The 25,230-nt window shown below is 40.1% G+C and overlaps 1 protein-coding gene across 3 annotated transcripts in view; it reads left to right on the top strand.

The window, feature by feature from the left end:
* The first annotated feature begins 3,943 nt into the window (after positions 1-3,943).
* SEMA6A (sema domain, transmembrane domain (TM), and cytoplasmic domain, (semaphorin) 6A) overlaps positions 3,944-25,230 on the top strand; it is a 61,512-nt gene continuing 40,225 nt past the window's right edge. For all 3 annotated transcript variants that reach the window (XM_008939805.1, XM_008939804.1, XM_008939803.1), the window contains exons 1-9: positions 3,944-4,083; positions 6,683-6,800; positions 12,187-12,247; positions 13,749-13,811; positions 14,680-14,781; positions 17,555-17,645; positions 20,558-20,677; positions 21,725-21,813; positions 22,720-22,937. In XM_008939805.1, coding sequence (XP_008938053.1) covers positions 3,984-4,083; positions 6,683-6,800; positions 12,187-12,247; positions 13,749-13,811; positions 14,680-14,781; positions 17,555-17,645; positions 20,558-20,677; positions 21,725-21,813; positions 22,720-22,937 — 962 coding nt within the window. In that variant the 5' untranslated portion in view covers positions 3,944-3,983. The remainder of the gene's footprint in view (positions 4,084-6,682; positions 6,801-12,186; positions 12,248-13,748; positions 13,812-14,679; positions 14,782-17,554; positions 17,646-20,557; positions 20,678-21,724; positions 21,814-22,719; positions 22,938-25,230) is intronic.

Below are 25,230 nucleotides of genomic sequence, written 5' to 3'. Positions count from 1 at the left end.
ATGGTGGCGTCGTGTCGGCTCTAATAGCCATGGATAGCCACAGTGGAGGGCATTTGGCACAGAAAAAAAATCAGACTTTTCTCCTTCATTTGGAGTGATCCTTACTTTCTTAGCTTCAGAAATACCTTCATGCCAGGAGCATGATTTTTACAAAATTAAATGCCCCTATGTCAAACATGGGGGGGATGGAGGTGGGGGTGAAACCTGCTTGTGTATGTATATGTAGGCTTTGGTATCCAGGCGTCCTATTTCAGGGTGGTTCACCTTTAGGCTGCAGCATTTAAACAGGAGAGCTTCCATCTGGGAAGGCAAAACTTTGATTTCTGTATATGTTAAGAAATCATATTGTTTATACTCAGTTGTAATATGACAAAAAGTAGTGAACACAGAAGTAACCAGAATAAGTCATTTTACGCAGGTATGTGAAATCATTTGCTTCAGAAAGAAGGATCAGAGCACCAAAGTGTGTCGCATAAAGTCATATCTGCATTGGTTTTAGGCACACAAGAAGCAGATTAGCTGGGGGTTTTTTTGAAGCTTGGAAGTAATCTGATCTACTCCACCAACTCAATGGCTACAAGTCATTCCATTAGACATAGATTATAAAACGTGCTCTTAAACGTTTGCAGGGCTGTATTTTATTAGCATGTCTGCTAATAAAAGAAGACCATGAAAACTCACTGTTCTTGTCACCACTAGCTTCCTTCCACAGGAGCAGTAATCATGTTTTGAACAGAGAACTGGAGTTCTTCGGCCAGTTCTCTGTCAACCAGCGTGGCTTAATACAGGCCAGATTGAACCACAGCAGCCTGCATTGACTGAAGATCTCTGCGCTGATGTTTGCAAAACTTTTATTTGGACACAGTACCTATACTCAATCAGCATTACTGTCTAGCTACTCATGCTTCATCAGACACTGTGTTCACAAGCACATTTGATTAGAGAGTAGTTTCAGCATAGTTGCAAGTGAGAACATTTGCATCACTCCCAGGAGCCCAACCAGAACTGAGTGTTTACTGAAAAGGAAATTTATACTAAAAATAAGTGTGACCTTCTCAAATCAGCACTTTTCTGAAATTCCACTGAAACAATATGGCTTTTTCCACCATTGTAAGAACAACAAAATTAAGATTATGTTTGAAAAATTACCTCCTAGTAAAGAGCTGCCTTTGGATGCAAATTGGATGTAATTTGAATCCTAGCTGATGTCATTTTGTTGGCGCAGCCATTGATTCAGATGTGTAGTCAGTCCACCTGAATCATTGACGGATCAACGTGGACATTTTGCATTTACTTTGAATGAATTTGAACAAGTATGTTAGCATTAGAGCAGCAGAGAATTGGGATTTTTTGCTCTCTTTCCACTCTTCCGGAAGATACCTTTAAGAATGACAGAGAATTTCATATAGTTAAAAACCTACTAATCTAGTCTTTGTTAGAAGGCAATATGTCAGTTCGTTTGTCAGTTAATTCTTCTCAGGTAAAGGAAAAAAGATCCAGCTCAATAATATGTAAACAAAAGTACAAAGTAAGCATGCTGGGCGTTATTCATTTTCTTGGGTCTTGTCTCCCAGATACATTTATGTGGTGTGGTACATGTGTCTGAATGAGAAGCAGGGAGTGATGGTGCAGAATCACCCACGGGAAAAGTTTTTCAGGCTTTAAAGTGGAGTGGCAGCAGTGTGTCTGCAGTACCACAGTGCTTTCCTCCTGGAGTACACACATTGTTAGATAGTGGATGATGTGCTGATAGGGAGTAACAGAAAGCAGCTACTCTTACGCTCCAGAGTCTCACTGTGAGCCGAGTGGTTTGAATTGTCAGCCTGCTGACTGATACTGTGGGTGAATAAGGTTTAAGTGGAAGAACTGGATTGCTTGATAAATTCTTCCCACTAAACTATTGCTCCTCGTGCACTTTAGAAAAGACTTCTGCTTAGGACTGTAACAATTTCAGGAAGGAAAGAATTTCAGTCTATTTATGTATTAAGTGACACACTTTGTTGTGTCACTTTGCAGTCTTCTTGCAGGGGCAACATTTCTAGAGTGGTAAAGTAACGTTTCAAAAAATTGTACAGAGAGAAAGGAATTAATCCCTTTAATGTGTGGATCTTACTTTTAATCCAAAACTTTTGAGACAGCCTGTGCTTCCAAGTATTATATTTATGTCTGCTGCTTATTTCCACTTTACCCATTCCTAAAAGCCCCAAACAATGTTTTGTTGAGAATAGAAACTTATAGAAGGAAGCAGTTCCTGCCCCAGAGAGCTAACAGTCAAGAGAAAACTTAAGAGGTGATTAAAGAGACAAATGGAGGAAACAGGTATAGAAAGTGTCTGCAGGCAGGTGTAACTGTGTCAGTAATCATACACAGCTATCAGCCTAACCAGTGCTAGATGGAAACACTTCTCTGGGGGCTTGTACATGCTATCTCCTAGTATGAGTTCTCACATAAGGCATAATAGTCAGTGGCTGCATTGTGCTGCATTTGTTCTTGATACTTTCATCCTTTGCAGTCCGTCTTGACACTTAGTTCAGTATTGGTGTCAGTCACTGCTTTATGTGCAATTTTATTTTTCCTAGTCTCAGTTTAACTGGGTCTTTTGGTTATTTTCTTAACAGAAGTAGAGAATAAGCCAAGTTTCCAATTTGTGCATTTGAATAATAATAGGCAAACAGAGAGTATAATAAATCATTAGTTCTTATGGACTGTATTACCCTGCAACAGAATCCCTGTTTCAATCCGGTTATAAGAGCTGAAATTTTATTTGAAAGCAAATATCTGATAAGGTGAATTAATTTTTGTGACATTCTTCAATTGGGTAAAAGAATCAGATGTGTCTGTGAAATTAAAAATCCAGATGCAACACTCAAGACTTGTTAATACTTTTTTTTGCATCAGGAAAGGAGGTGTAGGTATCTAATATTAAATGGTGTTGCAAAAGGACAATTTAGCACTTTGTTTGCAAAATTAAGTTTCAAAGACTATGTAGGTTATGAAGTTTGACTTTCTGCCCATAAATCTTGAATGACTGACAGATTACCGTAAAATAGCTTTGTTCAAAAGGAATGTTTGGCAGGCAGCATCAAAGGTTTGAAACTCTGGAAGGGATGAAAAGAAAACCCTACTTTTACACTGATTTCCCCTGCAGATCAATGTCTCTGAAATTTGCCTGGGAATTATGAGCTATTTACTGTATTATGTGCTGTTTTCTTTCAGTGTATCCAAAGGCCCCTGTGGTCCCTTTTATCTCCAAGACTTAGGGATATTTTTGTACATGAAATGTGAATGAGTGAATGTGTCAGTGGAACACGAGGGGAAAAGTGCTGATTTTCAACAGTGCTTTTCTCCCTTATTTTATTGCAAGTTGGAGTACTGGTCTTATGGCACCTAAATTTATGTGTACATATTTTTATGGTAAAGCCCAATGACATGGTTTGCCTTGTCCATCAAGCTCTCTCAGCGTTTCTTCACTTGATTCACAACACTGCAGTGTATCAATCAGTCCCGTAATATAATCATTAATCTCTTTTTAACCAGAACAATGTAGCATGGATTTTTTTATTTATGGTGTGTGTCATCATGTCATCATCTAGTTATGTAAACCAAAGAAGAGGAAAACAAAATATTTCCTGGAAAACTCTCATCAGCTGTCAACCAGTGCAGGAGACAAAGTTTCTTTATTGCATATAAGGAGCTGATGCAGAAAATTCTTCATAATTCAAACATATGTAAGTCTATCCTCAAGCAAGATGTGATATGGGCTAAAGGGAAACTGGCCTGTTAGGGCAGTTTCTGCTTAGAAGCATGACATACCTCATCACGTGAGAGGCTTGTGGAGAAAGAAATGTCCTTCTACTTTCCATTGATTTTTATTTTAGCTTTCTGTATGCAGTGGTTAAAAGTGAATTGACAGAAGACACTTAAGCCCTTTTTTGCCTTCCACAGGGTGAAGTGAAGAAGTGAAGCCTCCCAGCTGAACTACTATGAGGTCAGAAGCCTTGCTGCTATATTTCACACTGCTACACTTTGCTGGGGCTGGTTTCCCTGAAGATTCTGAGCCAATCAGTATTTCGCATGGCAACTGTAAGTATAAGAGGCCAGAGGACTTCATTTGCTTAATATGGATCAGGAGACTTCAACAGTATTTTGTTAGAGTTGCAATGAATAACATTGTTTTTCTTGATGTCTCTCAGACAGCCAATTCACGTTCTCAAGTACTACAGTAGGAACATGACTCTTTCACATTGACTGATGATTACTGGGTGGTAAACTGCATGATCTTCCAAAGCTACAGCCTTTCTGCTTCTCAAACAGACAATTCAGAAGCATAATCAAACCAAATATCTTCGTCTATCTAGCAGCAAAGGGAGTTTTCTCCATGCCCCGCCACATAATCAAAGTATCCCTCACCTGACTTGTGAGCTCTGAAAACATAATTTATTGATCTAATACAAATAATTCAACTTAACTTCGTTAAGCTTTGATAGATTCCACCGTAGCAGTAGGCGTTTTTTGCTTAGCTGGAAATGTAGCTGAAACCCAAATCAAGACAAAGAATCTTTTGTAACAAATGCTCTTCTTTCTTACCAGCAATCATTGGCAAACTCTCCAAAATCTAGGGTAATACAGATGGCTGTGAATCTGTATTGAGATTTTCTGGCTGAACAGGTGGAGAGCTTTCTGTGTATTTCACCATGCAAGTCAGGCTTAGCATAACTGCTTCTTTTCACTTTTACCTCAGCTCGGTTATGAATATTATAAAGTCAAGTCTTCTGAAGTCCCAAAGGTCCAGATGTTTAAAAGGAAGTCTTTAGGGCCTGGGTCTGCAAAGTACACTAAGGAGTAGCAAGTCAGCAATGTCAGCAAATCAGCAAATAGGCTTGTGTTTAAGCCTATTTTGGGTCAGGAATTTGATTTTAAAGTGAACCTCTTGATTGATGTTGTTCACTGTGCCTTGGAGTGGCCCTTGCACCCATAAACTTGTCTGTCTTGGGTAACATCAAACTGTAAGACAGACTCTTGGGGCACACTTGATGTGCTCCAAATGCTAATAGGCATCTGGGATACAAAAGCAAGGCAGAACTGCCCTGAAGCAAACTGCTGAAACATGCATAGTGTCGTCACTAGGTCTTTAGAAGCAGCATTTTCACCGTCCAGGAAGGGTGATGCTGATCATGCTTGCTGGTGCAGAAATAGCTAGTCTTGATCCTTTTGGAGAAACGGAGCATTGGATGACTTATTCCTGTGAAGCATGTCATGCTGAAATGCACATGAATCTACAGGTCCCCAGCTTGTGCTAAATTCATAAGTTACAGGGGACAAGGCACTGGACAGAGAAGAGCCTCACAGTTAAACCTGGCATTTTGCATGTAGACCTTGGTCAGAAGGATTAAGCTGCTGAACATAAGCCCTGCCTTGGCTGTCTTAATTTGTTTCTCCAAGAGTTTTCAACATCTGGTTTTCTGGGAAGTTCCTGTTTCTATCTGGTATCATCACCAGGCTTTCTGACCCATGGCACTTTCAGGTATTTTGGGGCAGCCATGCTGTGAATCAATAGTTTAATCAAGCTTAACAGGGAAAATACTTTTAAAGGACAATAGCTGACAACACTAAAGCAGTTGCTGAGTTTCTGAAGAAACAGACTCCCTAAAACAGCTCCAGGTTTATGGGAAAGCATATTGATAGGAAGAAGGCTTACGCATAGCTAGATGCTAGTCGGCTCTGCATTGATGATGATGCTTATGGCAGGTTCATCCTCCTCCTGTCTTCTAACTGCTGTTTTGTTTACTTAACTAGCTCCCTAGTTTGTGCATCTAGACACCACGATCATATATACATATGAAGGCTTAACAGCAAGGTGTCACTTGGCCAGAAGTATTCACTGTTGTTATAGATTGTACATACAGATCATCTAGGGAGCAGCAGTGCAGCCTGTGTGTGCTGAGATCCCACAAAAAAAAAAAAAGGGAATAGAGTGAATAAATGCTGTTGCTAACTCTACCAGAGTTGTGGGGAAAGCTGACTTGTTGATAGGATAAGCTCAATGCGGGGCTCCCAATCAGTATTGTCCCATTGCCAGAAGAACTGTAGTATCAGTCTAGATGCCAAGAAATATGCAGTGACTTTCATTTTATGAGATTCAAGCGGTAGTTCCCCACCATTTCACAGAAATACCCACAGCTTTCTTGCATGGCAGTCCAATCCTGTAGGAAAATCAGGGAGCTGGCACTTTGAACCAAGAAGAGCCAAGTCTTTTGCTTTAACTGCTACCAGTCCAGTCATTGTGGTGATTGATGGGCCACTGTGAAACAGCTTTGTCCTGCTAGACACACTTTGGCAGCCAGCAGTGAGCATTTAAGCTCTGCAAGCAGTGAAAGAAAAGCTGTGAGAAAGTGCTTTGTACCTTTGTGCCAAGAGCTCCAGAACAGCTTTACCCTCTAAAAAAACCTCAAAATTTTTGTATTCTACAAAGGTGATGACTTTCTCCTCTGCAGCTACCAAGACTGTAACCTTGAAGAACTCTCCAGCTCTCTGTGCCCTTGCCTTCCAACCCCAGGCTGTGCTGCTGGGGCAGAGGAGAAAGTACAGATCTTGGCCGTATTTGGGCCCCATGGTGCTTCATGTTGCCACTGTTTCAGTTTAATTCTCTTTTGACTCTCAGGTTTTTTTCCTCTTCCCACAGATACAAGACAGTATCCGGTGTTTGTGGGTCACAAACCAGGGCGGAACACCACGCAGAGGCACCGGCTGGACATCCAGCTTGTCATGGTCATGAATAGGACCCTCTACATTGCTGCTAGGTCAGTAGTCACCTGCTTCACTCTTCCCTTACTGCTTTCAGAAGGAGAAGGCAAAGGGATATTCTGAGTTATTCTCTGCCAGACATGTTAATTTTAGCATTTTTTCACACTCCAAGAGGGCTTTGAACTGTTAGTAAGACATATGGGAAACCCTGTTAGTCGGTAACATTGAACTCATGTTCAATGTTACAAGGTGCTGAGCTGGTCCTTTCAGGACTGTGCATCTCTGCTTACCTTTGTCCAGCAAAAGGAAAGTTGCTGGAGAAATTGTTCAGCCTCATGGGAGAGAGTCCATCCTCATCCTGTAATTTTGTTTATGCACACTGCTAGTGACATATTTTAGAGAATGTTTCTGCTGGTGCACAAATACATGTTCAGGTAAGAGTTACTAAGTTATAATGTTGCTGGTTTAAGCATGTTTTTAGTATCTTAAGACAAAAAAGTGGCAAACTTTTGCTGCTGTTCCTTTGATACATTCAGCAAGGTTAATTGAATTTGGTGCCTGGATTTTTTTGGAGAGCTATAGTGTGCAGATACAGGCACGTCTTTTTATGAAAATTGCACGTAGAGCCACCCATTCAGTTTGTGTAGCTCAGCATGGCACCATCAGCTTTGGTGGAGCTACACCAATCTATACAGCCGCCAACCAGGTGCAGATCAGACATTAACACTTCCTCTCCCTGACAGTTGTTAGCAAAGGAGATTGATGATCTTGGAGTAGGAATTACCTGACTGATGCAAGAATGAATACAAGAAGGGTCCAAATTACCAAGCGTGGGTAGTCCATCTTGGGAGCTCTTGGACCCATATTCTGTCTGGGACCTCCCCACAAGTTGCCCCACTGGTAGCAGCTTGTTTCTTTCCTGTTTTCTGATTCTTCTTCTCCATCAGACAAATATGCACCCTTCTGCCACAGAGAGCCAGGCTATTCATGCAGATGGGAGAAGTGGTGGGTGGGATGGCCAGGAGGTGAGAGGGAACAGCTGCTGAACAGGCAGCCTCTCAGCACCAGTCCTGTCCTCAAAGCCCTTGGCAGCCTCCAGGAGCTGCCTGGCTTTCTTCTCAAACAGCCACTCCCCATCTCCTGGGTGGTCGGTTGTGTCCTCTGGTGGAGGTCTGCCTGCCGATCTCTGTTCCGCACCAAGTAATTAGTTGCATTAGACCAGCAGAATCACTGAGTGCCGTTTTCTATAGTCATGTCCCTGGCTGCTAGAAGACCACACTTGTACCTGTTCCCCTACCCAGGTATTGCAGCTGTACCACCTATGTGTGGCTTCTTTCAGCTTCTCGCCACTTTGTACAAGGTCTGGGTGGCAGAGCTCTAGGCTCTCACTCATGCCAAGCCCTTGCCTCAAGTCTGGGCAAAGAGTATGCATCCTTCCACAGGAGCTGCAGTCATGGTGGCTGTAGGGCACAAAGAGCAGGCAGCCCCACAGCAAAGCCTCCCTGCGCTTTCCCTGAGCTCGGGGATTAGTGTTTTTGCCACATTTAGTGCGATAATGAGCAGGGTGGGAGAGTGGGCTGAAGGGGTTTGAAAGGTGGTGGCAGGATTTCCTCCTTTTCATGGCTGAGTTCCCTTTGCTTTCCTTATTTGTTTTCCTTTAAATTAGGAAATCATTTGCAGTGAGAAGGTGGTAAATCTGCTTTGTGGATTTTTGCTCTTGCTGTATTCATAGTTTGTTCCCAGACTGAGACTGACGCAATTAGACTGTCGCAGTGCCTAAGCAACTGGTGTTACAGCAGAAAAACCCAGGGAAACATTTTGGGATATGAAACCACTGTGTGCGCATATTATGCAAAGAATACTAGTGTTTGGGGGATAGTATGTGTACTGGTTTGTGCATATGCATTCTTACATATTGTGTGGCTGTGTATTTGTATAAAACACTTTACCTGCTGTTGAGTGTGCTTATATCCTCCTAGGGTCTTTGTGACCTATAAATCATAGGTCAGAAGCATAAAGACCTGGTCTGTTTTCTACTTACACAAGCACAAAATAATCTTCTTACACTTCTTTTCCTTTAGTAACTCTAAAACTCTTTGACATATTCTTTTCCCCCTCTCCATGTTACTGAATAAGATCCCTGCTGGGCTGGAAGCCTGTGTGATGCAAGTTAAAATTCAAAGGTCATTTTTATCTCTAAGTAATAAACTTCAAAAAATGAGTCATCCTTTGATAACTAGTGTGAATGAAAGTTTATAACTGCAATACCACATCTCCTTTAGAGGTAGTAGTAAATCCAGAGACTGAAGCAAATGTGTACTCAACCAAAGGTGTTTCTCAGAGAATTTTCTAGCAAGATTTCATTGAAGACTGTAGCTAAACATAAATCCCTTAGCTATGATATCAGTTATTGCTTTCATGCAGTTTTTTTTTTAAAAGATTGAAATACAGTGATGTGAAGTTTACGTTTGTACCCAATTACCTGAAAAGCAATCAAAACAAATTAACATTGAGAGCTTTTATTTTGAGGTTGTTTGGTTTAGTTTGCAGTTTTTTGTTCGTTTGCTTGTTTTAGAAAACCCAGTATTTATCTTGCAGACAGTTTGCACGCTTATGAGAGGACTAACTCAGATTTGAAAACCACTACAAAATTTCTGTCTGTCGGTCACTTATTTCGTCATATGAGATACATGACTCCTGTATTAGCTATTACCAAGTAAAATGTTGTGTTGCTTTGGAAAGGCTTTGTTTCATGTTATTAGGCAGAGATATCCAGGCAAAGTAAATGAGACTAAATCAGCTGAAGCTCATGAAGCCATGCTGTCCAAATATCTGGCTTGCAGTCTGCAAAGAATTGGGTCTGTTTTCTTTTTTTCTCATGGGAAGGGTACTCCCTCGCTGTCTCTCTCATACTTGCCCACATCCACACATACACACCCTTTTCTGAGTTTGCCACATCTCCTCCTCCCATTGTCTTTTGCTGTGGCAGCTTTTGTTCACACTATCTGCCACCCCTAATCTGTATGTACAAAACAGTTTATTGAGCCCAGGAAGGATAGGGATGGCTCCCTCCTCATCTGCAGTTACACATTTCCAGATGATGCACTGAGTGGCCAAGGGTCATGCACAGCCGGTGGCATTATTTAAATTCCCTTCCTCCACAAGTTTATACCATGGCAACAAAACTCAGTTCTGCTGACTGGAGGTGGGAAAAACGGAAGCTCTAGGATTAAGTCAATTTGTGTTAGAATAACTTAATTAGCAGTGAGCTGTACACATACCAAAGCTAGTAGATAGTAGCAGTTGGGCAGCAGTGGGAAAAGGAGGGCAAGGACAATCCCACATTGTCTGTGGTTAGAGAGCCCTCCCATGAATCTGACAGCTCTTTCGCCCTGTGCTGACATTGTCAGCAACTACTGTTTCACATACAGCATGAGAAAATAATACGTAATTTGTCTGATACTAACCCTCTTTCAGATGATCCTGTAACTTAGCATCTGAGTTTTCTTTGAACAGTTTCTTGAGCCAGAAAGCAAGTCCTCTGAAAGCTGTTTTGTTGGGAGTGGAACTAAATTCAAGACTCCTTCTGAGTACCACCACTGTATTTTCTAGTTGTCTTGTTCAAAAAGAAAAAGGCATAACTGATGGACAGCAAGACTGATGATTAAAATCAAGAGCTGTGCTGGAAGAAGATTTTTAGAGCTCCAGACACACCTAATTTGCAATTCAAGAGATGTTGTTCCCATTTTTATATAGTTGGAGTGACAGCAACAAAGAGCGACGTACATAAAAAGGGACCCATGCAATAGTCTATGAAGCTGGTACCATGGTAGTATCACAGAATCACAGAACGTTAGGGATTGGAAGGGACTTCCAGAGATCATCGAGTCCAACCCCCCTGCCAGAGCAGGACCATCTCATCTAGGGCAGGTCACACAGGAACACATCCAGACGGGTCTTAAAAGTCTCCAAGGAAGGAGACTCCACAACCTCCCTGGGGAGCCTGTTCCAGTGCTCTGGATCCCTTACAGTAAAGTTCTTACTCATGTTGAGGTGGAACTTCCTGTGCTCCAGCTTGTGTAGTACGTTAATTTTAGTCCAGCGACAATCCTGACCACCTCTCTGCTGGTAAACTGAGGCAAATAATAAACTAAAGCATTAAAGCATTTGGAAGTAAATCACAGCTCTCGTGTTACAGAGTCTGGAGAAGAAAACTCACCACCCCTCAATTTGTCATCTTACAAAGCAAACAGCCTCAAGCGCCATGACAGACACTAGATTTTTAAAAGCCAGCTCCCTGCCTCTTTTCTCCACTTGAGAGAAGTGTCACTTACTCCTCTTATAGTAGTATTTTTTGTTTGCTTTATTTAAGAGACTAGTACTGTTTCCACAAAACCCAGTAAAATGAAACTAACCTTGAGAGCAGGGATTTCTAAAATGGAAAGAGTCTGTATCCTACTCTCATCAGACCCCTTCAGTATTGTGGATTGTGCTCCAGCTGCAGAGCTTCCTGCATTTTGAAAAAATCCAATGTTATTTCAAGGAAAAATGAGATCCTTAGTCCCAGTGTGATCTGGTGGTTACTACAGTGTTGTGGGTTGGTGTGTTTTTCAAATTTTAGGTTCCATACAGAGATGTCCTTGTTTTCAGCTTACACAGAGCAGAATGTTTAAAAATACCTCTTTACCTGAGTAGCTGAATCTGTTTCTCTTTCCAACGAGACATTGGCAGCTAATTGTAGAGAGGAACGGGTTCTCAGGAATAAAGGAAAGTAAATGTGAGCAAGAAATGTGAACTTTTTTCAGAAAACTATTTTACAGTTTGGTTTGGCCACCGGTGTGTGAAGAGACGAATGATTTCTGAGAATAGTTTTGTGGTGATCAGCTTTTTGCTTACCATATTGTCAATGAAATTATCACAGCTAAGGTTAGACACATAATGTAAAATTAAAAATAAATAAATAGAGAAAGGAAGAAAGAAGCATTAACTTCTTTTTAACCCTGAACAGCTAAACGTGGCACAGTGACTTCTAGCCAAGGAATCTGGCAAAGGCTGCCTAAGAGTTATTGCAGCTGATTCCAGGATATGCAAAAACACCTGCATGCTAGATTGTAGCCTGCTGTAGGACCTATAGAGCAGAAATTATATGATGCCCATCTCCTTTCAAAAATCTTATTTGTTCCAATAATTGTTTCAGGGAAAAAAATAGCTTTGAAGTTTTGTAGCCTTTTTTTCTTTTCCTTAATGAGAAGGAAAAGACTTTATATATGAAAGTGCTTTTCTGGGAGAAGCAGGCAATGCTGCCGGTAATGTTCCCTGGTAAGACCTGTGATCTTTTTTTGAGTGGATTATGGATTGTCTTGTGATAGATAGCTCTTTTCATAGAAAATGAGCAGTCTGACTACTCCATTTGACTTTGCATTTGTTCGCCTTTGTTTACAGGGACCATATTTATACTGTTGATATGGACACATCACATACAGAAGAAATTTATTTTAGCAAAGTAAGTAGCTTTTATCATCATCCAGATACCAAGGACACTAGAACAAGCTTCATATAAATAAGAAGATGACATTGTTTCTAACAACTTGCCAGCACTGATGTAAAAATTGTAATAAGCAAGTAAGATGGCATTGCTAATCATATTTGGGAAAAGCTAGAATAGCAATCATGTCCTCTGTGAATTTCTGATAAGTGATTTAGCTGGGCTGATAAGCAATCCATACTGAAATACAGTGAGGTCCCTGATGGAACATCTGTCAAATGTCTATTCATTTATATTCCGCAGTTTTCTATAAAAGCTATACTATACCAATTAAGTGTACTGAAACTTTCATCATAAAAAACAAGTGCTGTTTACATATTTTTATGCACACAAATTTTATTCACAACTGCAAGTACTCGCTAAATAAAATCTTATTATAACATCGCTTTGTAGATGTATTCACATTATCTCCATGGGAAGTTACATCCAAACTCAGAAGAGCTTTGTTTGCATTACCATATTGTATATTAACATAAACATACTAGAAATAATCTCCCTTCAGCTCCTTTGCATTGTGTTCATATTGTGTAACTTATCCCAAAGACAGACGGGGTCCAGCAGATCATATGAATTTGGACACTGGATGAATTCCACTGTAGGAGGGGAGAGTGTTTCATTATAACTATGAACGATACTGAAGATGAGCTTATGCCCAGTTATTCAACAGAACGTGAGGGCACAGGCATGTAATGGAAAGAAAAATTCATGGTTAATCTTTAAGCTTGTAGCCCTCTGTGAGTGCACAGTGTCTCAGTTTACTAATGGGAAGCACTGTCAGGACTATCATGGCAGTAGTGTCTAAGGTGTTACTATATTAGGTGATATGTTTTAGAGTAAGTTTTACTATAATTAATCAGCCTACCATGTTTTAACACTCCTGAAATACACCAAAAAAAATCCAGGCTGGGATTTACCTGTAAATATTCGGAAGGAAGAATATTAGCATGTGAAGTCAGCAGTGTCATTGTAGGTGGAGAGTTCTCTGAGCCTGTTAGCTGAGTTGAAGTGGTAAGAATTACCTGAATGTGATTTCTTTGCTAATTTAAAATGTTGTCTTCCAGAATACATATTTAATTTACAATCCAGTTAGGGTTTATGGTCTATAAATGTTTATTCTGATTTGCAGAACAGTATCAAATTAAAAGAAGAGAGCACCTGGTGCTTTTAAGAAAAGTGCATGTATTTTTGAAAGTTGGTCTATTGCTGAATTCCACTGGTTTAGGCTTTAAAAAAAAAGGGATAGGTTTCCAGTCTAATGAATAGATGGCAACACAAAATTAAGTGAATGCTCCACATCACTGATCTTTCATTGTTGTGGTGAATTAATCATGGAGAAAGGGTGCAGAAAGCTTTCAATAAATATATGTTCAACAGCTAGTCTCCCCTAAGGGACTTCTACTTCTGAAATCAAATGGAACAACCTCTGGGCTCTAATTGATTTCTTTCTTGATCCTTGCAGAAATTGACATGGAAATCTAGACAAGCTGATGTAGACACATGCAGAATGAAGGGAAAACATAAGGTAGGCAATTTTCATTTCTTCTGCATCTGCCACTTTAGTTTAGTTGCTTCACAATTATCTCAGACTGCTGCCTGTGATGTGAAATGGATCATGCCATTCACTTCTTGCCAGTAATTGCTTTTTCCATCAACTTACTGAAGGCTTTAATTTGCAAAAATAGTTTACTTTTAATGTGATAAAACATCTCAACAGGAGCCCCAGCAATATCCTGAATCACTTAAAGCACTGAAGATTTTGGGCATAACGCTTAGTGTACTGATTTTGCTTACCATTGTTTCAAAAGCTAAGTGTTGCTGTCCATCCTCCTGCAGGAATTTACTGAGAAGTTTGTGTAAAGAAAGTATAAAGTTTGTATATCATAAAGCCGGAATAAGTACAGTTGTAGGAGGACTGTTTCTCATACCAATTTTACCCTACTGTAACCTATGACTAGCACAAATGGTATCAAAATTATATGCAAACTCTTCAATTCTTTACACTTGCTTCCCTTCTAGTTACAGATGTTTTATGGCAATGCATTGCATTGGTGATTCTGCTGTCTTATAGAAACACAGATTAAAAGAAGATCAGATTTTGCACTCCTGAGGAAAGCAACAGCTTTCAAAAAAAATTCATCTATGTGACCAGTAACAAAATCTGAGATAGAATATGAATATCATATCTCCAGTAACCATTTTGAAATCATTGGAATATAAATCAATTGCATCTTGCTCCTTGTCAGTTAAACGTAGTTGAAATAAAGCCCAGAATATCACTGTGGCTACCAGCCAGTTTCATTTTGGACTTGACAATGAAATAGCATGGCATAAAAATAAAACCAGGCACACAAGATGCAGTAGCTGAAATACATTTTATTATTTTTCTTCAGGATGAGTGTCATAATTTTATTAAGGTTCTCCTGAAAAGAAATGAGGATACACTGTTTATCTGTGGAACAAATGCATTCAACCCTTCATGCAGGAACTACAAGGTATGTGATCTGTTTGTGGGATTTCATTTATACTTTGTCTTTCTGTTGGATTTATTGCTCTTGCTGGCAACAGCGTGAGGTTGTCACTCAACAGGGCATCATTCAGCTCTGTAGCATTTATCCTTACTTGTTTCAGTGCTACAGAGCTCAGTGTTGATTTGCTTTCTGAGGATTGGTTAGACTAATCACCTACTTGTTAGCAACTCCTGTACATCAAGGGTTTATTGCCACTTTGCATTGCCCTCCATAGGTGCAGAGTCCTTCAGATCCCTGCTTGGGGATGCAGTCATGCCTCAGAGAGATCCTCAGCTTGTCACTGACACCTACATCAAGTCAGAGACTGGTCCTGAGGGCAGCCTCTGGGGTAGCATGTTTTAAATCTCTCTGTTGTACTGTTTTCAGTCCCAAAGCTAGTTCTCAGGACAGTTCAGGGTTTAACACAACAAAACCTGAGAAGGTTAGTGTTGGGGACCCAGTAGCTATGGAAGCTGTGGAGATCTTAGAGCACTGTGTGCTATAAAAAAACGATTGAGAGCAGATCTCCACAGGGGTGAGCAGGTACAGCAGGAGGGTGGTGTGTTCTTCACCTGGGCATCCACAACGCCAAAGCATTTATCTGGAGCAGTGCAGAAAAATGTGCTGGTCCATGGATACTCAACATTAATCCCTTGACTTGGATTTCTTCTGCCATAGTGTGTCCCCATTATCTGCATTTTAACAGGACCCATTCATTCAGATCTCTTCCATTTTCTCTTGCACCAGTATAATCTGACATAACTCCCAACAGTGGATGTCTCTGGAGGAGCTTTGAAATGAATTTACTTAGGCCCTCGATACCCAGACTTTGCTTTTCCAGAAGCTGCTATGTCCCACAAGTCATTTCTCATCCTTCTTCAAGAAGAAAAAAAAATCAGCTTTGCTGATGATCCTTCTGATAAAGTCACAGCACAATTCTCATTCATTTAATTAGTTTAGAGTTATTGTAAGAAAAAAAAAAAAAAAAAACCAACAGTGAAGACGTTAACATCCAGGAAAATTACTTCCTTAGTGGTATTTGCTGTGACTGCTGCTCTCCCTTGCTTCTGCAGTGCTGCTTTACCTTTTTTGGCATTGTGATGGCTATAGTCTAGGAAGCATGGGAGAGAAGTTCAGGGTAGTCTTTTCTTTCAATCTGTGGAGGACGAATCAAATCTGAATAAAAATACAAGCCTGCATCATGGTAACTGTGTGGTACGGGTAGATGCTGTGTTAGCAGATTTTTCCTTTTTCCTTGGCTTTCGTCCTGCTCCAAACATGAAATGAAGCTTGTCAGTCTCAGTGCTGTAGTTAGTCTTCAGCCCAGTTTGTCATTTTTTAGCTCAATGCCATTAATGCAGCTGACCAATCTGAACCAGTCCACTTGCTAGGAAGCTGTCTCTTAAAACAAGTACAGATTTCCTTGCATCCTGATGTGAGGGATATAAATAGCCATTCTTACCCTTACTGCAGGTGTTTCATCCCCTGTGATGCATGGCCTCTGCAGACTGCCTCACCGGTTGCTGAGCTGCAGGGCCTGGATAGTAATACCTCTGGGAGTCAGCTGAAGGTCTCTCCAACAGATGCCTTGGCTTTTCCTTCATGTATTTCTGTATTATGTAGAGAAAGCACTAAAGATGTGCCAAATAGAAAATGGGGCTGTCCCTCAAGTGTGGACGAACCTAGTCTGTGGCTCAGTGCAGGCAAAGTTGCTCAGGCCTGTAACTCGTTTCCTGTCACTGTCACATGAAATGCTTTCCAGCCCTTGGGTAAACACAATTAATTCCCTTTAGAGTGGATTTTGACAGGAGGGATACGTGAGAGAAAACAAATGATGACAAATCGTCCACTGGAGGACTTGGGTGCTGTAACATATGAGCTAAAAGTTGATTGGATGATTGGAGTAGTGGGTTATTTTTCATGCTCTGTGAATCTGTACTGTATGTGATTTATATAGTATGAGCTGCTCAAGTTACTTGAGTATGCTATAAAGAGTCTTATTCCCAAAGTATGGTAGTATAAGAATCTTAAAGAGGTAACAGCTGTACCTTTCCCCTGTAGCTCACTAAACCCTCTTGCACTTTGTGTAAAGTTGATCTGTATATTTGTGTCATTATCAGTGCTCGGAATGAATTTATTTCCCAGGAGTTACACCTAAACCTTAGATTTTACAATTCCTGCACAGATTAATTCTTGCCTGATGGTAAGAGGATTTCTCCTTGACACAGACTCAACTGATACAGTAAGACTCAGAGAGCATCCTTCTGAGTATGCAAATCAAGGAAGAGACTGGCACTGTTGAGACTAGATCAGAAGGATCTTCGGACTTTGGTGATAAAAATACACACATAGATAATTGTCCTAGTGTTATTTCTTCTGACTGCTGTGGCTTGCAGACTTTTCTGTGTATAAGAGTGCTTCCGTTGGATCACTGTTGAGCATAAATTCTGAATCCTCGCCAGAACTACAGACAGACCACATAGCCTGCTACATTTTTTTTGGAAGCTTGTGTACAGATAAAATATAGAATGAAGATTTTTGTAAAGTGTGTTTGGGTAAAAGTGATTAGCTCCAAAAGAATGTCTCACTTATTGGGCATACTTTCTTCAGACTGATTTTATGTAACACTATGATTTTTGACAGGTTTTTATTTCGTAGGCAGGAGCCCAGTTAGAGAAAGGAAGAAACACTCTCATAAGCCTCATCCTCGGTGAGAAGCCTTGTTTCTTGATCTGAGGAGCTGCTTTTTGTTTTTCAGATGGATACCCTGGAGTTTCTGGGAGATGAATTCAGTGGAATGGCCAGGTGTCCCTATGATGCAAAGCATGCCAATGTTGCCCTGTTCGCAGGTAAAATGACAGAGATAAACCTTCTGCTTTCTCTCTTGCAGCCGGGGCTTGCCATAGCACTGCGTCTCTTGAGTCGAGAATACCAAAGTCAAACAGATGGCACAGGGAGTGAATAATGACTAAAAATAGGGGGCATAAGGAAATTGGTAGCACGGAAGCCTTCCCTTCCCTGGGATTAACTTCACTAGCATAAACATTGCCTGAAGCCTCAGTTTCCTGGTTCAATATTTCCTGGATTCATAATAATATGATGCCAGACCATCATGTGAGGCACCATTTATGGCTGCATCCAGCTTCTGTGAAAGTCAAGGAAAGTCAATGCTTATGTGAACTTTAATGAGGAGTGTGCAGGATATACTCTTTAACAACTCTAAGCAGAAGTTAACCCTCATAATAAAAGGAAGTTGGGGAACATGCTGTGATGTGCCCTCTTCTAGATCTAAAAGGAGAGGAAATGGAAGGTGATATTATTTTAAAGCAGAAAACATCTCGGTGTGGTGTTATCAGCTGTTGTAGACAAAGGAAAGAAGTGTTTTGGTTAATAATGATTTATGCTGCATGCAGCAGAATACAGTTAACTCTGATTTCTACTACAATAGTTTAAAAATTGAGTGCTAAATTGGGCTGTTGATCGGATTGTATTTTTTTTGTACCTCTCTTCATGAATTCCTGATTAAATTGTTTCTTTATTGAACTTAGTGCGAACCTTGCTGATCTTTTCTTAGATTTGGCTGTAAAATAGGTGGCAAAGATAATACAGAAGTCACCCATGATAATGTCAGTCCTCTTAATCAGGTGTGATGCTAGAAAGCAGAGCCAGGGTGCTCACGTGGAAGTACTTTAGCTGTTCCTCTGAAGATTCAAGAGTGTACAAGTATATCAACCACTCTCAACTGAGGCTATGGCCAAAAGGCTGTATTAAGGACCACTGTGTTTGTGGTAGCTTCATCTGGCTCACAGAGGAGAGATTCTACAGAAGATTCCAATTATTTTTTTTTTTACTCTTTATGGGTCCTTTTGTTTAGAAAACAATGGTGATGATGATGGTGATAGTATATAATATCTTAATTACAGTCAAAAGAACATAAAATAGACATTCTCTGATTGTAGTGGGTAATTAATAAACCATGGAAAAAGAGAAACACCTTCAGAGAAAGATTTATCCCATGTATCTCAGATTCCCTATCCTTAGGGCAGCCTGAATGACCTTTCACAAGGACCTTTCTCACTGTACTGGCCAAGAAAGAGTATGTGGTCAGCTTAGGGTAAACATTTACCTCACATGCAGCTGAAGGTTAGTAAGATGACTCCCACTCTGTCATTGAAGAAGTCCTTGCATTGTTTGAAAATAAGAATATTTATAGAAACGATCATGATGATTCAGAATAAATATGATACTGCTCAAATAAATTATTTTAGAATACATCCTGTGAATCTGCCAGCTTCAGAAAATCACTGATAAGCCATACATATTGATACCCATGATAACTTTTCTGAGTGCAGTGAAAAGCAGTTTCAGAGCAGTTTAGGGCACTAATCCGGCTCATCTGAGTCTTTTGGGTGCAGTTACATGAATATGGTTCTTCTTGCAGTCTGTAGCTATTACAGCTGATGTGTTCGAATTGTAGTTGGTCACATGGTCTTCAGGAACTTGGCAGGAAAGAATATAAATTTGTGATTGTATTAACATGAGTTCAGACATCCATATCTAAACAATTCAGCTTTTTATTCTATTTTAAAATTGGTTTTAGTATCTGCTTTTATTGTAATTATTTTTTTCTGGTTGTGCTAAGAAAAAAAAAGACCACTTTTAAATAGCCAAATTATGATGGGAATTATGGGCTCAGCACAAAGACTGCAAACCTGCTAATAGAAAACAGTCGGATTTTTAAATCAGAAATTAAACATTGTCTGTAAGCGCAATGGGGAGAGCTTGAGCAAGAGAAACCTCTTTGCTTTATCTTGGGTATGTCTTCAGTGCTGGCACTTTTAAGGCCCAGCATCTAACATAATCTCTGTTAGAGGAGATATAGGCCATTCTGATTTTTGTGTATATGCAACAGAGACAGCAATTGCTGTCCTTGTGCTGTGGTGCTTGTTCTTCTACCAGGCGTCATGTTCCAGTAGCTGTATCACGCATGAAAACAGCCCTGTACAATTACCATGACCCGCAAACAGATTAGACAACAAATAAAATTTTTAAATGTTGCTGGAGCTCATGCTACCTCATGGTAGTTTTGCATCTTTTGATTGCCCTTGGGATGCCATTTTGTAGACCTTTTCTTATCGCTTGTCCTCTGATTCTTTAAAAGACAGAAATGCATAATTCATGTGGGAAATGCCTAAAATGCATTTTAGAAACAAAACATAGATAGGCAATCCTCCTCCATCTCTTTGTTTCCCTGTTTTGCCTGGGCTCCCTGCATGCTATTTAATTTTTCGCTAGTGATCTTTGGCAGAGGAGAAGTGCTCTCAAAGGGAGAAATTTGCATAAGTGTCAATTAACTTACCATCCCTAAGACCTGCCTGGTTTGCCCTCCCTGTTAAAGCTAACAGTTCTGCTGTGGCTTCCCCATGTTTATTTTGCTCACTTATGTAGGCAGAATTTATGAGCATTGAGCCAAAGGCAGGTGCATGGAGACTTGGATAGGGTACTTCAGAGTGACTTACCTAAAAATGAAGAAGAATGACTCCATAAGGTTTCTTTGTCCACAGCGCAGCTCTGAAATTACCATTTTGAAAATGGTGACTTGCTTCTTCAGTCCCACTTACTATCTGGCCTTTTTCCCTTCAGTGTTCCTTAGGAGATTGTGATGATTTTCTTTGCCCCATCTCATTTGACTGATGAATGAAAGCAATTATATTGTTTCTAATTCTCCTCCCCTCTTGTTTCTTTTTTCCTTCCTCCCCAGAGGGAAAGCTGTATTCTGCCACAGTGACTGACTTCCTTGCAATAGATGCAGTCATATACCGGAGCCTTGGAGACAGCCCAACTCTGCGGACAGTTAAACATGACTCAAAGTGGTTGAAAGGTAGCTAAACAAACAACACAAAAAAAGTGACATTTCTGATGAGAGTCTTGGATTCCTGACAGACCTCTCTATCATTTAATTTAACCAACACTTTCTGGCAGAAAGAGGGAACTGAATTACGTCTCTTATTTAAACTGATCTCTTTTCCTCTTCTCCTGACTCCAAGTTACTGGACCTGACAGAGACTGTGAGCATGGTAGATCAGAATATATATTCCAGCGGGCTTTCCAAGCTGAAATTCATCAGCTTACGGCAGTCGGATGTAAAGGTTTGAACTGACAGGGCTCAGTGTACTTGGACTGTGTTTGAAAATATTCCAGTCCCAAGACCATGTTAAGTAACAGTTAAGGCTTCATGAAGTATAGACCATTTGTCCCATAACATTAAGATTTGTCAATGAAAATCAAATAAAATATTGCACAAAGCCTTTCTTTTATGATTCTTGGGGACTCTACAGCTGCCATTGAATTAGGCAATTTCTGTTCTCTGAATGACCTCATTGTTAAGAAGGGTGCTGTTTAGCTTCTTGTAGGCGTTATTAATTGTTAGCATTTGGAGTGATTTTAACAGTGAGCAAAACCATAGTTTGAAGTCTTTTTCTGCGTGCAGAAATGTTTTGCCAGGTGTCAACTTTAGCTGTCCCACTTTGCTGGCTTCTACAGACATGTGTAGGCAGAAACAAGTTACATGGTTTATTATTCTCTCCACACACAGCCTGCATGCCATAGAGAGCACTGCCTGGACCCCTCAGGCATACCATTATACATTGCCTCTTTACCTTTCCCTGTGCTCCACACAGGCCAGAAGTGCTGGTGGCAAACACTTAACTACCTTGCACTCAGTTGTACAGACTTATCCCCGGCTATCATGTCCCCAGACAATGATTCTTCTGCAGTGGTTTTGTTGCTAGTTCTGAAAACCAAGCAAGTTTGTGTAATGAGGCCATTTCACCTTTGGATGTTTAGTGTGAATGTGTTTGGTTTCTCTTTGCATGCTATATGCTGTGCGATGTGCATAAATAGGATGTCTTGGGTTTTTTCCTCCTAGAACCATACTTTGTCCAGGCGGTGGACTATGGCAATTACATTTACTTCTTCTTCCGGGAAATAGCAGTGGAGTACAACAGCATGGGAAAGGTAAGGGCAAAGACATTGCCTTGAAATACTTTGGAAGGTTCAGGGAGGGGGAGGAAAACATATGCTATTCTTGGACCAATGCTGTTAGTAGTGACCTTGAAATGAGAACCATAAATCATGATGACAAGGTCATGATTTTGAGAAGATTCCTATTGCTTAAGACAAAAGGTTGGTTGGAGTGAAACATTGCACTTGTCTTAAAAGGAAACAAGGTGGTTTCTTACAGTGTGTGGTAGGAGCTCTTTTCTCAAATCATAAAAAGCACCAGGCAAACGTAGTTACTTCACTTTAGTAGGTAATTGTTAAAAATGGATTCCAAAGCAGGACAATATTTTTCTTCAAGAAATCTTAATTGGAGTGCTGAGTAAACAGGGGCTGGAGTTTTGTGCTCTGCTGTTCTGCAAAGAATAATTAAACACTTTTTGCATTTTTGCTAATTTCACAATAGCTTTCTGACTAAGCAGCCAGAAAAGCTGACCAAGGTCACAAAGGTGGAGGGCAAGAATAAAAGCCCAGCAAGATTTGCATAGTTTTTAAGTGCTGAAGACACAAGAGTCAGGGCAGGGAGTGTCGGTTGCAGGGATTGTGAATATAAAATGTGCTTTTGTTTGGGGAAATAGAAAGCTAAGCAGTCTGTATGGAAATGAGTTTTATATGGGTTGAGAACAGATCTCCTGAAGGATTTATGTCTATATAGTAAATGCCACAGCCTTATCTTTTATAGCACACTGTTCCAAAGCTGATTTTTTTCTCTGTTTCTTGTTTGTCACAGATTATGGAAACGTGGGATTAAATTAAGCGCCTTGCTCTGTTATTCCAAATGTTTTAAAAGGAGAGTACCAACAAAGTCTTTTAGGGCAAACAAATATTATATTTTTTCCATCATTTTTACTCTACTCCTTCCAGGTAGTCTTCCCAAGGGTGGCTCAGGTTTGCAAAAATGACATGGGAGGATCTCAGAGAGTGCTGGAAAAACAGTGGACTTCCTTTCTCAAGGCTCGTTTGAACTGCTCGGTTCCTGGCGATTCACACTTCTACTTTAACATACTGCAGGCGGTTACAGATGTTATCCATTTCAATGGCCGGGATGTTGTTTTAGCAACCTTCTCCACTCCATATAATAGGTAATAGGTGCAGTAACCTTCTGCCTTCTGTTTTCGTCATGTTTCGTTTTCCACTGAAGTTTTTTTTCACTTTGTGAAGCTACAAGAAGTGATTGCTCGTACAATGTAATTATTACATACCGTGCACTTACCGATAGTTTGTGTTTCATTTTAAGATACCCTGGTATTGCTTACTGCACTTTCTATCTGATAATTTAGAGCAGCTTTCAGCCATTTACTCTCTGGACATGTTCCTTGGACATAGTTTTCTTTACATGGGAATAATTCATTCCTGCGTCAAGAAGTTTTGCAGCATTTAACTTGCAGCATGTTATTCCAAAGAAAAAAAATATGATTGATTTCTTTTTCTGACAGAGAAAGAACTGGATATGTCCTGTTTACATCTAAACCATGTTACTACTCCTTCCTTTATTTCATGTATCCCTACTGACTATTGCATTTTCTCCTGGGAAAGCTAAAATCCTAAGCTGTCCTGCTGGGTCTGGAGGAGGGTCCCCAGAACACCTCTTTTTCATTGTTCATGTGGTTTTCCAAAAGCATTGGTTCATCTGCAGAGAATTTATTACCATTGCTCATTGTAATATGTTTCTCCAGTAACTGTATCTAATTATTGAAGTCTCCCAGAGAAGTTTAAAAAAAAAAAAAAAGTAGTGTTCTAATTAAAAAAATATATTGCTGTTTCACAGAATAATGTTTGAGCTGAAAGGGGAACTTTATTGCTGAAATTCATCTGGTTTTGCTGTACGCTCGCCACCTCTTGTAAAAGCCTGACCTCCATGAGGTCATGCACAGAAGCGACTTCAAATGAGAGTAAGCTCAAGCCTGTAAAAGTATAATTGCTGCTTGTGACATAAAAATGGTAGGAACTGCAATGGAGTAATTATGCCACCAACAGGGAATACAAGCTTCAATTAAAATGATCTCTTATTATGCAAACTGTCTTAATAAAAACAAGGAAATAAGCAGAGATTCAGAGGCAGAAAATAGGTTGTATGTTGAGATTATCTCAAAATTGACATCCCACTCTGCTAGTATTTTCTGTGGTGTGTCAAGAATAATACTTTTCCTTAAACACTACATTTTAAAACCTAAGTACTTGGTGTTAAAATCAAGTTAGTATTTTATAGGCCCCAGTTTTTTCCAGATGTCGCAGGTGACAGGAAGGCACATAGGCTTGGAGACACCTCATTAACAGACCTACTTCTGATTTAGGTATATCTCTCTCATTGCTCCTCCAGTGAGGAAAAGCTGCAACAAATATCTTTGATCTCTGGAACAAAGCTTCCCTCTAGAGTGAGCTGGAAGAGTTTCCCCAGTCTAACCTGAGGTCAGCCAGGGTAGGAGCTTGTGATGGATTGTAGTCCAGTGTTTGAGAGATGCCTTCTTGGGACCTGTTGGGAGATGAGGGTACTCCAGAGTACCCTCAGTGCTCCATCCTCATGGCGTTTTTGCACTGCCGACCTGCAAACTGGTATCCTCAAGAATAAAAGTCTTCTCATCACAGCAAACATCCATCACTGTGTAGTTATGTGTTGAGCACAATTCTCAGTGCTTTTAGTTCTGCATAGCACACCTCAAAATGTTAGGGCTTTTTTTTCTTTAGAGCTGAATTCAACTAACTACACAGTCTTCTAGATGGAGTGGATCTTGAGCTGTGTTTTAAGATGAGGTTTTATGTGGCCAGATATACCCTTGGCCAACTCTTCATCAACACACGTGTGGCTGTGTATGTAGTATCACTTTAATACAAATCTTTGAAGTTTCCTTCCATATAGAAACACAGCCTGTGGAGATCAAAGTAAGACTGTCTCCCTACCAGTTGTTTCCTTCAGCAATAGGCATTTTGAAACTGTTTAATATTCAAGCAGTTATTTTTCTATCAATTTATATGCCTTTATGAGTTTAATTTTATTCTCTGTAACAGTATTATAGTTCCTGCATTCTTTTTCTTTGGTGTATAATAATGTACTAGCTAAAAACAGGATTGAAAGTCTCAGCCAGCTGGGTTCATGCTATTTACCTGATAAAACCAAATAGTGAAAGTCAGACATGAATACAGTAGTTGAGATGTGTAAAAAAGTGAAAGCTGGATGAATGAATAATTCATGCTTCCAAGTGACTGACCAAGGAGATCTCCTAAGCCTTTCAGAAAGTATGTATGTGAGGATATAATTACGTTTAGACAATGCTATCATGCAGTTGGATGCAAATAATCAAAAAGTTGAAATTTACAACTTTATGATCTAAGAATAAAATTGAATTTGCTTCTATAAGCTCTTTACACCTCATTGAG

The sequence above is a fragment of the Merops nubicus genome, unplaced genomic scaffold (assembly GCF_000691845.1).
Source record: "Merops nubicus isolate BGI_N331 unplaced genomic scaffold, ASM69184v1 scaffold38644, whole genome shotgun sequence".
In the NCBI taxonomy this organism is placed as follows: domain Eukaryota; kingdom Metazoa; phylum Chordata; class Aves; order Coraciiformes; family Meropidae; genus Merops; species Merops nubicus.
Note: the sequence above shows the minus strand (reverse complement) of the source record. Positions and strands in the feature narration are given on the sequence as shown.